General features: G+C 39.0%; 1 protein-coding gene across 2 annotated transcripts in view; it reads right to left on the bottom strand.

Moving 5' to 3' along the window:
- FSHR (follicle stimulating hormone receptor) overlaps positions 1-12,711 on the bottom strand; it is a 95,243-nt gene that overhangs the window by 49,426 nt on the left and 33,106 nt on the right. For both annotated transcript variants that reach the window (XM_081943391.1, XM_081943390.1), the window contains exon 2: positions 3,885-3,956. In XM_081943391.1, the coding sequence (XP_081799517.1) occupies positions 3,885-3,956 (72 nt within the window). The remainder of the gene's footprint in view (positions 1-3,884; positions 3,957-12,711) is intronic.

The raw sequence follows: 12,711 nt of genomic DNA on the forward strand, positions 1-12,711 counted from the left end.
AATGTACTAAATTTTGCCAGCAAGACGAGCTTTCACAAGGAAAATGAGTTCACACTAGATTCAGGCCAATCCCTCCAAAGTCTCTGCTGGCAGTGAAAATGCATTTGGGAAAGAAGAGCATTAAGGAGAAGCATTAAGTCCTTGACTAAGTGTATTCTCTGAAATGGATGATTGAGCTTTGCGGAGTTGGGATCATGAGAGAGTCTGGGTATTTCTTTCTCTGCTACAGAATTAAATAATAAATATGGGCTCTTATCAAATTGCTTGATGGATATGACCTTCACATTGCAATTTACATATTGTCCATGTGTTCTGTTGCTCCAGGAATCGGGATTTAATGTTGTCTACTGAGAAGCAACTTTCAATTGATGGCCAAAGGAATGTTTTGAATTGTAAGAAGTTCTCTTTGCATTAAATGGGGTTATTGGTTGAAGATTTCTTGTGTTATCATGTGGTATATTTATTCTGTTTAGCTGGATATGTACACTAAGCTGTGATGAGATAAACCATGGTATCCTTAATTATGATTTATGAATAAATAGGAATTGGCTGATAAGTAATTTGCCTTGTTTGGCTTTGCTTTAACATATTGGTAAAATCAAAAAACAGACATAAAGACTTCAAGTATATAATTATTTTGTTTTCGGTGAAGGAACCAAGCCCACCCCACTTTCCTTCTTGAGAAAGTTCCTCTACGGATGTCTATGGAGATTTTCAGTCATTCAGATCATGGTTGTCCCAAAGGTGCTTTTTCAAGCGGCAATTACAATACAATAGTAGAGTTGGAAGGGACATTGGAGGTCTTCTAGTCCAACTCCCTGCCTAGGCAGGAAACCCTATACCATTTCAGACAAATGGCTATCCAACATCTTCTTAAAGACTTCCAGTGTTGGGGCATTCACAACTTCTGAAGACAAACTGTTCCACTGATTAATTGTTCTAACTGCCAGGAAGTTTCTCCTCAGTTCTAAGTTACTTCTCTCCTTGATTAGTTTCCACCCATTGCTTCTTGTTCTACCCTCAGGTGCCTTGGAGAATAGTTTGACTCCCTCTTCTTTGTGGCAACCCCTGAGATATTGGAATACTGCTATCATGTCTCCCCTAGTCCTTCTTTCTATTAAACTAGACATACCCAGTTCCTGCAACCGTTCTTCATATGTTTTAGTCTCCAGTCCCCTAATCATCTTTGTTGCTCTTCTCTGCACTCTTTCCAGAGTCTCCACATCTTTTCTACATCGTGGTGACCAAAACTGAATGCAGTATTCCAAGTGTGGCCTTACCAAGGCATTATAAAGTCGTATTAACACTACACATGATCTTGGTTCTATCCCTCTGTTTATGTAGCCTAGAACTGTGTTGGCTTTTTTGGCAGCTGCTGCACACTGCTGGATCATATTTAAATGGTTGTCCACTAGGACTCCAAGATCCCTCTCACAGTTACTACTCTTGAGCAAGGTACCACCTATACTGTACCTGTGCATTTTGTTTTTCTTGCCTAAATGTAGAGCCTTACTCTTTTCACCATTGAATTTATTTTATTAAATAGTGCCCAATGTTCACATTTGTCAAGATCCTTCTGTATCTTAAGCCTATCTTCTGGAGTGTTGGCTATTCCTGCCAGCTTGGTGTCATCTGCAAATTTGATGACTTCCCCATTTATTCCCTCATCCAAAACATTGATGAAGATGTGCTGGGCCTAAAACAGAGCCTTGGGGTACTCCACTGCATACTTCCCTCTATGTAGATGCAGTTCCATTGAGGACTACATGTTGAGTGCAGTTGGTCAGCCAGTTACAAATCCATCTGATGGTGATGATGTCTAACCCACATTCTTCTACTTTATCTAGTAGTAGGTTATGGTCTACCTTATCAAATGCCTTACTGAAGTCCAAGTAAACTGTATCGACGGCATTGCTCTGGTCCACTAATTTTGTCACTTTGTCAAAGAATGCAATAAGATTAGTCTGGCATGATCTGTTTTTGACAAACCCATGTTGGCTTTTGGCTATTACTTTGTTTATTTCTAGGTGTTCTCTAATTCATTGCTTGATTATCTTTTCCAGAATCTTTCCTGGTATTGAGGTCAGGCTGATAGGCCTGTAGTTTCCTGGATCTATTCCCCCCCCCTTTCCCCTTTCAATTAGACTTTCTTATTTTTCTTTGAAGGCATCTTGCTTCTCATCCAAGAAGTTTCTTCAACTCTGACTGGATGATGGGGAATGGAAAGATTTATATTCTTTGCAGACAGCTAGTCATTTGTATTCTTTTAGAGAGTCCTTGAGGCCACTTGAAGGTTTAGCTGTATCCTCAGGGTCACCTGAGTAGTGCAAATGGGTGTGAAACCTTTTTGGAACTCCTGAAAGGACTTTGTTGTAGACTGGAAATAGATGATGTTATATCCCTCCCCTTCTGTTGAGAGAGGGCTATTCAAGTGGCACACCATTCAGTCAGAGCTGAAGAAGCTTCTTGAATGAGAACGGAAATGTCTTCAAAGAAAAGCAAGAAACTCCAGTTTCCTTTTGAAAAAGCACTTTTGGTACTGATGACTTATATTTTATAAAGGGGAAGGAAGTTTAACAATTGCTGTTGTTCCTGATGCTATCAGTGCAGGACTTTGGGGCAGAGATTCAAAGCTCAATTCAGAAGCTCTTTCTGAACAAACTAATAAGAGCAAGGGTATCTCCATGGGGATGTCCCAATCTGCAAGATGGCTAGTGATGCTACCCCCAAGCCTTACATAGAATTCTGACTCCTGACGGATGCTGCTGCTTAGTCTTGAACTAACATTGCAAATGTCTATTCTGTCATTGGTTTTGGTGTTCAACTGAGTTATAATAAACCCCCATATGTGTGTGTATGTGTATCTCTATCATCTCCATCTATCTCTACCTCTATCTAAACCCGCCATCCTGGGCCCAAAGTTTGGGAAGCCGGGTTCTGCCTGTCACAAGCCAGGACAAAGGGTGAGTGATGGAGGAGTAACACCTCCTTAAAAAACCTTGGTTCAGTTAGCCCAGCTGGTAGCACCTTGTAAGGGCCCCTTTCCAGGGTTATAGGAGAAGACGGTCAATGGTTTTGAAGGCGGAACAAGGCTTTACACCCCAACGACAGATAAAGCAGCAGAACCATGTTCTAGGAGAAGAGAAACTCTGATTACAAATCTCCACTGCCTTGTGGATATATCCACTACTGGAAAAGGCTTCAGGAGTCAACCTTGAGGCAAAATCCAGAGCTGGAGTCCAGGAAGCAGTTTGTGACTGTGTACAACCACATTTTGGTAACTCTTGCAATGCATCTGGAACCAATCATATCGGCTCTGCTGTTCCATTGGACTATTTCAGCAAGTGGAGATGGGGGATCTGCTGCTTGCTATAGAACAGTCTATACGCCATATTAATCTACCCAGGCCTCGTGCTCTGGAGAGGACACTCCAGCTTTACCTCTTTTCAGAGCACGATACCATAGTCTTTTGAAACTGATGGATGCCAATGCAATCTCTATCTCTATCTCTGTCTCTGTCTCTGTCTCTATCTCTGTCTCACATCTCTATCATCTCTCTATCGAGGTGTTAGATAACACTGCTGTGGAAGGCTACTCCTGTTTTGCTCTTTGCAGATCATTCACTAAATCCACATCAACATTCCAGTTTAATTCAATCTGTACCAATTTGATGGCTTTTATAATTGGATTGTCACTCTTATAACTGTCTGCTCTGTACATTGCCTGGGAATGATAGGAACTGATGTTGAGCATATCTAGAAGGCTGAAGTTGCTCTAGGCTGGTTCAATTAAAACACTGTGAGTCAGGGAAGAGAAGGCATAGAAGGGACCAAGGCATGAAAATATATAAACTAGACATACTGAGTATATTTGAAAATACATACATTTTTTCCACTTCTCCAAATCCTGAGAAAGCTCCTTTGGGGATGATTCTTATTTTGGTGAGGAAAAATATCCTGAAAGCACAAGAAGATGCATATTTTATTTATTAAGTACTGCATAATAAAATATCCCAAAAGCACAAGAAGATGCATATTTTATTAAGTACTGCATAATATTTAATTTTGACTAAAAAGCAACTAGGATTACATGCCAAAATATACTAAGTTATTGAGATGCTATAAAACTTATTCAGTTTGGGCTTTCTCCTAAATCTGATAGTGAGATTCTGAAAAATATGCATCTTTTTTTTACCTTGGTAATAGAAACAGAGTGGGTTAAATGAATCATAGGCAGAAGAAATATAGCTAGTAGACCATGGCTCCAGTATGATGTACCTGTCAGAAGGCAGAGTTCAGAAGAAATGAAAAGACATGAGTAAAAGACTCTGCTCAACCATGAAGATGAGAGAATGGGCTGGATAAAAATAATAATAAACCACAATAAAAATGAAATACTTAGCAAGTTAATAATATAGCAATGTTATGAGAGTCCTTTACAAAAAAATAAGCAAAAGAAAATATTTTGTATAAAATGCATACAGTAATTAGCAAGCAAAATTCACAGGGTATTGTTTTAGATGCTTTTGTGATGGCTTAGAAGCAGAAATTGCAGAGAGGCTGGAATATACTTATCATCTGAAGGATGTGCAAGAGTTAATCAGGATCTACAGTACCCAAAAATTCAACAGCAGCATGCAGAACTAAAAGTTAAAAATCTGATTGGCATTGTGCCAGCTGCTTACATTTATTTGTAAAAAGGCATATCAGTTGCTTGTTTTGAGTTTAGTCTCCATGCAAATCTACTAGGCCAAATTAGAGACCTTGAACATTGCTCAGTTTAGAAATTTTGGGTGTTCTATAAATAAAACAACAAGTGAACAATAACAAAAAAACCAAAACCAAAATAGGTAACAAACATCCAAGGTTAATTTAAATTCTAAAGCCTAATTCAACTGTAAAGCAGTTTTAGGCAACTAAATGGAAGATGGGATTTTTAATGATTCCAGCCATAATAATTAATAATCCTTTAAATACATTAAATTTGTATTGCTTGATGTAGGGAAACACTATTAAATGGCCTTTCCAGAGCCATTCTCAGTGGGAATTCATTTCACTCCTTGAAATAGACTGATGAATACGATGACATTTTTGTCTGATTCATCAAAATAATTCATTCATAAACTGATACCAATATGGATCAAAGCAATGCTTTAAAACTCAGCTTATCCATCTCAAAATATGGGACAACTGTTTAGTTTTATTTGCATAAACCTTAGATTCTACAATTTTCTTTTTCCTTTAGTTAATTTTAAATTTGTTAAAAATTTACTAATTTTTTGCCCTGGAAAATCAAAAGCTTTTGTTTCAATTAATAACTATTTATTATTTACTAAATTCATATGCCACCCAACTTAATGTCCAAGAGTTTTTCATTCAAGCCAAGAATGTTGTTTTAATATTAACCAGAGTTTAACAGGGAAACCATTACAGTAAAAAAATGTATAGTTCTGAGATTAATTAAGCATTAATTAATGCAAAAAGTATTCTCAGTCTGGATAAATGGTAGCATAGATTGTGTCATAAGGCTTCCTCTGGCATGTTCCTACATTAACTTAGTGTTACATCTAAACACAACCACTATGGTTTTTAAGGATGTTTAATAGTGAAACAGAGGGACACGGTGCTAAGTGGCTACGACCCTGAGCTTGTTGATCAGAAATGTCGGCAGTTTGGTGGTTCGAATCCCCCAGTGTAACGAAGTGAGCTCCCATTACTTGTCCCAGCTTCTGCAGTTCGAAATCATGTAAAAATGCAAGTAGAACAATAGGGACCACTTTGGTGGGAAGGTAACAGTGCTCCGTGCACCTTTGCCATTTAGTCATGCTGGCCACATGACCATGGAGATGTCTTCGGAGAGCAGCTTTGAAACGAAGAGTCAGGAACGACTAGGACATATGTGCGAGGGGAACATTTACTGCTACCTAATGGTGCAACAGCTAGCTTCACTAAATTAGTAATATACTTTAATTCATTTTGGTGCCCTGAAATAAAGAGACCCTGACCTATATAACGTTTATTTGAACAGGCCTCAAATATGTATGAATCAGAACATTGTGACTGATTCAAAAGATCTCAGTTAAAAGGGATGGAAAATGCTACCACTGTAATATCCTTATACAAATCTACAGTACACTATGTCTGTAACTGAAGAAATGTCTATATTTCAGGTCACTATGTTTGAAAAAGGAAAAAAAATAATAATAGGTGGAAAAAGTGCTGCTGAGAAAAACCAAAAGTATTAGGGGAGTTTGAAAATTAGCTACAATATTTGTGATTCTTCAACATGGAAAAAAGATGTGTGAGAAAGGACATGAATGAGATGGATGAAATCATTCACAACATGGAGAAGAAAGATAGGAAGAAGTTTCTCCCCTTTCTCAAACATCAAGACCAGCAGTCATCCAGTCAAACTGATTGAAAGAAAATTTAGTGCAGACACAAGCAAGCTCTTCTTCACATAGCACATAATTAACCTGTCCAAAATGTGGACACCACCTTGATGACTTTAAAGAAGAATTGGATAAATTGATGCTGGACAAGTCTATTATGGGCTGGTAGTTTGTTGTCTTGGGGTTGGGAGTGGTGTGCCTCCAGATAATTGCAGGGAAAGAACTTTGTGAGAAATATGTCTCTGTTTCCTGCTACACAAGCACCCGAGAGACATCTACATGGTTACTCTACAACCCAAAAGCCAAACTGGGGATGGGCTTTCGCTGATCCAACATGGCTGTTATTCTAATGCCTTAACATAATAAGTGAACCTAGCCATTGATTATGGCAGATTGAATGAAACAGACAGGGTTTAAAATTAAAACAAGTTGATTCTGACAACTGTGAATAGCCAGTGATTAGACCACTTCTCCAGGTTTCACTATCATTTTTTGTCCATAGAAGTGAGAATTCTCCTCTGAAGCCACTCATAATATAAAGATGATATCATCAGCTAACTACTTTTCACAGTCTGCTTCCCCTTAGGGGTGACAGCTAATTGTTTCTTGAATTACTGCAGTTCTTGCCTCAGCAATCTTGCTTTGATAGATGCATCTTCACTGTTATCTCTTCAGAGCACACATTTCTTTTCTAATAGCAACCGTGAATCAAATTTTCTTTGCAATATTGTTTTAAAATCTTTTTTCCCTTTTTCTACTCCATCCATTTCTCACTTAGCCCTGGAAAGGGTGAGTGACTCTTGACTTGATTCTATCTGCTGCATAATGTTACCGATCATGCCTGCAGTCTCAGAGCCAAAATTCATAGCTCTGCAGCAGTGGCATATTCTTCTGGAGCATGTCCTGGTGATGGGAGGTTGTACAGCTGCACGTCAAATACCGGTGCTTTCACAATCCACATTAAATGAAATAATATCTCCAAGAATATTTATTAGTAAGAGAAAGCTATTCTCTTAAGCTTGAAGTTCCTTGTAATGAGCTCTGTAATAATAGATTTTGCTATTTAGTGAGCCCCATAAACCATTCCCCTACCTCGATTCAAGGTGCTGTATTTTTTTTAAACTTTTTAAAGTATTTTAATGACTGCACAATTCAGAAAATGTGACTTTGGGTACATAAAAAAAGGAAGTTACAAGAAAAAAAAAAAAACCCTGAAGGCAACAAATACAAAAATGGCACATATCATTGAAAATTATTAAACAAAAAAAAAAATTAATTGGGGGCAAAGTACATTCTAACTTTTCAAAATGGGGACTCTACTCATCTTAACCCTAAGGCCTGCAGAGCAAGACAGATCTTACTGACCTAAAAATCTGCAAGGTTGGGACAATTGTATGTGAGGGGATGAGGGGAACAAGGCCTGCAAGATGACACAAAATCTCCCAGTTCTTTTTGCAATGTACAATCTAATTCGAATATAAATCACCAGGACCTAATGGATTACTCCCCAGAGTTCTGAAGGATCTGCCAGATGTTATCCTAGAACCATTGTACCATATGTTTAAAAATTCCTGGAGCTCTGGGGAACTACCAGAAGATTGGAAAAGAGCTGATGTGGTTCCCATCTTCAAAAAAGGGGAAAAAACAGATCCAGGAAACTACAGATCAATCAGCCTAATATCAATACCTGAAAAGATACTGGAAGATTTTTTTTTTAAAAAAACCAGATCTGTTAACATATAGAAACTATTTTTTACAACTAGTTATAACTAGTATAACATGGGTTTGATAAAAACAGATCATGCCAAACCAATCTTATTTCATTGTTTGACCAAGTGACTAAATTAGTAGACCAGAAAAATGCATTGGACATAGTATAGTTAGACTTCAGCAAAGGCATTAAACAAAGTAGACCACAACCTACTTGGCAAACTATACAAATGTGGGATAGACAGCATTACCACCAAGGGATTTGTAACTAGCTGACAAACTGTATTCAACAAATTGTCCTTAATGATGGTACATCTACATGGAGGGAAGTAAGCAGTGGGGTACCACAAGGTTCTGTCTTAGGCCCATTACTCTTCAATATCTTTATAAATGACTTAAATGAGGGAATAGTAGGGGAACTCATCAAATTTGCAGATGATACTTAAGCTGGCAGGAATAGCCAACACCCCAGAAGGCAAGCTCAGGATCCAAAAAGATCTTGATAGATTTAAACAATGGACCCTATCCAACAAAATGAAATTTAATGTGGAGAAAAGCAAGGTTTTACACCTAGGCAGGAAAAAACAAAGGTACAAGTACAGATTAAGTGAAATCTGACTAAAAAATAGTAAATATGAGAGGGACCTTGGAATCCTAGTGGGCAATCACTTAAACATGAGCCAACAATGTGTAGCAGCCACCAAAAAACAAATACGATCCTTGGTTGTATCAACAGAAGCATGGAATCAAAATCATGTGAAGTGAGAGGTGGGCTTCACATCATTTAACAACCGGTTCACCCAGAATTGAAAATGTGATGCAGCACATGCATGCTGCATTAAAAACATGGCAATTGTATAGTAGGGGATAGCTTCGCTCGCATGCATGCCTTGCTCACATGCACATTGTGTCAAAAACACGGCAATTGTATAAGATGGGATAGTGCCGAGATGGGTGGGTAGGCCCAGCTGCTGGCCGTAACTACCGGTTCACCCGAACCCATCTGAACCAGTGACGTGTGGTGAGGTTTATGGCTGGTGAGGCTGGTGATGTCATCAGGAAGGCTGCCTCAGCCTCCTGCACACGTGGTCCCATTCCCTGCCTTCCTGAGTCAACATGAAGGGGACCACGGAGCGCGAGCCAGAGGAGCACACTCCGCGGTCCCCTTCATGTTGACTCAGGAAGGCAGGGAATCGGACCACGTGTGCCTTTTCCCTTTTCCCTTTTTTTTTCTTTTCATGATGAGAGCGGTGAGGCTCTGCCTCCCCTGCCTCCCCTGACCGCACGTCCCTGATCTGAACCAAGTGAATCTCACCCCTGTATGAAGCATGAATACTGCTTTATAAACCCTTAGTAAGACCACACCTGGAATACTGCATCCAGTGATGGTCCTTATACTATAAAAAAGACCTTGAAACTTTGGAAAAAGTGCAAAGAAGAACAACTAAGATGATTAAAGATCTGGAGACAAAAATATATGAAGAACTATTGCAGGAATTGGGTATGGCCAGTCAGAGAAAAGAAGGACTTGGGGTGACATGATAGCAATATTCCAATATTTGAGGGGCTGCCACAAAGAAGGGGGGGTCAACTTATTTTCCAAAGCACCAGAGGGCAGGACAAGAAGCAATGAATGGAAACTAATCAAGGAAAGAGGCAATGCGGAATTAAGGAGAAACTTCCTAACAGTGAGGACAATTAACCAGTGGAACATTTTACCTTCAGAAGTTGTGGGTGTTTCATCATTGGAAGTTTTTGAGAAAAGACTGGTGCTTGAGCAGTGGGTTGGACTAGAAGACTCTGGGTGGCTAGAAATATTAAATGTTAAAAATGTTAAATGTTAAATGTTAAAAATAGGTAAAAATGTATAAATATGAACAACAGCTGAGATGAATTGAAGGTTTACAAAGACATCAATGAACAGAACCAGGAGATGAGGTCCATTCACATCCAAGACACTCCACTCTTGGTAAGAAGAGCTTGAAAGGATTTTAGCTGTGGAAGGTGACCAAGCCCATGTACATTTTGTTTTTTTCTCTCTGTAAGTCTTTTTCTATTGCCTCTTTTGTTTGGACATTTTGTGGATCCATCTGAGCAAAAAATGGCCAAGGTAACTTCAGAGCAGTTATCTAAATTAGATAACAATTAATTCCCACAGTAACAGTTAGTCATATAAGCCCTTCAAAATAAGAAAGCCCTTCAAAATAAGAAGTAAATATTCAGCATGTGCTAATATGTCTTTTTTCTGTGCTTGGGAAAAGCAGCTGCAGCCAGCAGAAATGGTTTCCACTCCACTTTCTTAAAGTCCAGCACTGCTCTTGTTTTATAGGCTGTAAAAGTGTATAAGCCAGAAACCTGAGAGATGGACTCATGCATTCATTCATTCGCTCACTTGCCCACCCACAAATTTACTCATAAGTATCCACTCCAGCCTTCCAGCTGCCTGGCTAATTGAGCAACACGCTGCATTTGAAGGACACTAAAGTCCAGGTAGCTTCATCCCATCCAGACCCTTAGCTTACAAAAGCAAATGCTAAGATGGAGCATATAGGTATGAGGGGAAAAGCAGAGGGGAAGTAGAGGCAATGTCTGGAGGTTGGCAGCTATTACAAGCTGACAAGAGGACTACCAGGACCACAAGCTATGTTGGGATTCCTGCTTAGAGCTTGGGAGCAATTAGGAAAGAAATAGCCACACTGAGGCAGTATCTCATCCCAACAAGTAAGAACTTTTGGTAGGAGACAAAGGTTCTACGTCACTTTACAGACTTTACAGAGTTTGTTTGGACACCATTTTGCAAGTCTTAGCAGGATGGAGAACAATAGCCTGTTGTTGGGGAAGGCTATGAAGCATTGTGTACAAATCTCCAATGCTGTGGTGTGTTCAGTCCTTGGAAAGTAAAGAACCTTCACAAGTGGTGAACAGAATAGGATCTTTAAAGCATGCACATCTCTTAAGGAAAAGAAAAGACATGACAGGAGAATTCTAAAGGAGAAAGGGAAGAGAGAGAAGCTCAAAGAATGGATTTTACTAAGCTAATTTCCCTTCTCAAGTACACAGAAGCCACTGGACAAGAACCTCCAGATTTATCTAGCTGTACTTCTAGTTTAGGAGGGGTTGTATTTGATAACCCTGAATTAGGGATATCAAAATCTGAAAATTAAGTGAAGATGAGACATAAAGGCATTTTTCACTATGTCTGAATATGTGTCAGTGTCATCTAAATGGACGAAAGAAAGTTGGGGGAGCTAGGTCCCAATAATGCCAACAAAATGGGTTCCCAAACTTTGCAATGACGTGTAACTCTAAAATTTTAATATGTCCCATCTTATCACCATGGGATCATAAATGCAGGCATCTATTCTAAATAATCAAATTTAACTAAAGTTAATTTGGATCTGCTGCAAAATGCAATGATTTTGAAATGTAAAATTCTTCCATATAAAGAATTCCCCTTCAGCTGGGTAGCATTTGTTGATAATAAAACATTAGAATATTTGGTTCTCACTGTTTTACTCAAAGAATGGAAAACATAAGGAGAAACAGTTTGACATCCATCTAGAGTGGATATTGGGAAGAATACGAGTGCTTAAAAGGAGCTCTTTGCCGTTAACTTTTTCCACTGTCTTTTCAATTGTTAGCCATTCAAAATACTGCTGATGTAGAACACAGATAATTAAAACAATTTTAAAGGCATTAACTAAAAAGTATGAGCTTCAGTCCTAAATCCACCAGTCCCATTTCTACTTGGAAATGGAGTGGTGTGATAACAATTTTGTGCTCAATGTCCTGCTGAGCTAAATAGACATAGAAATTGGAAGACTTTTTCATCTCTAGCAGGGGTGTCAAATTCACGTCGTCACAGCAGTGTCACATGACATATTGGGACTTCCCCCCCTTCGCTAAACCAGGCGTGGGCATGGCCATCATCTGGCACATCTGGCCCACAGGCTGGGAGTTTGACAGCTCTGTTTGATAAGCTACAATTATACAGAACAAGTTGCTATAAAAAAGGAATAGGTAGAAATTAGATTATTTGTTAGTATCAGTGCTTTCTGGAGTTAAGACATCAGTTCATATTTTTCCTTGGGGAAGAGGGGGATCCTTTAAGAATCAGGCTTGTGCATGCGAAGTTCAACACTTGCCAGACATCTCGGGAGTTTTCTTCCCAGTATGGATGAACAGGAAAATATGGGATTTTGATTTAGTCCTGATGTGTGGGACAATTTAACCCCAAATTGTCACTCAGTGGTAACTAGTTTCTTTGGTTCTTTGCAGGGATTTGAACAGATTTCCTCACTAAAGAACAAAACCAAAAAGAACAAAATCAAAAACAGACTCTCAAGGAGAAAGGTAAATTATGATCCCTTCACCAGTTAGGTAAAGAGTACCCTAATCCAATCTTCGTTTCTGGAGACTTCATTAACATCTCTGCATAATTTCCCTGGCAGCAGTACAAATGCTGTTGGCCCTTCCTTTTTTCAGGGAAGATCTTTTTTCATTTTAGTTTAGCTTGATCTTCCCTGGAGGTTTCCTGTGCAACTGCTTCCCAGGTCTGACCTCACTTAGTTTTGCAAAATCAGTCACTTAGCTGTTTCTGTGTGCTTAGC

This window comes from Natrix helvetica (assembly GCF_964273705.1).
Source record: "Natrix helvetica genome assembly, chromosome: 2".
Lineage (NCBI taxonomy): Eukaryota > Metazoa > Chordata > Lepidosauria > Squamata > Natricidae > Natrix > Natrix helvetica.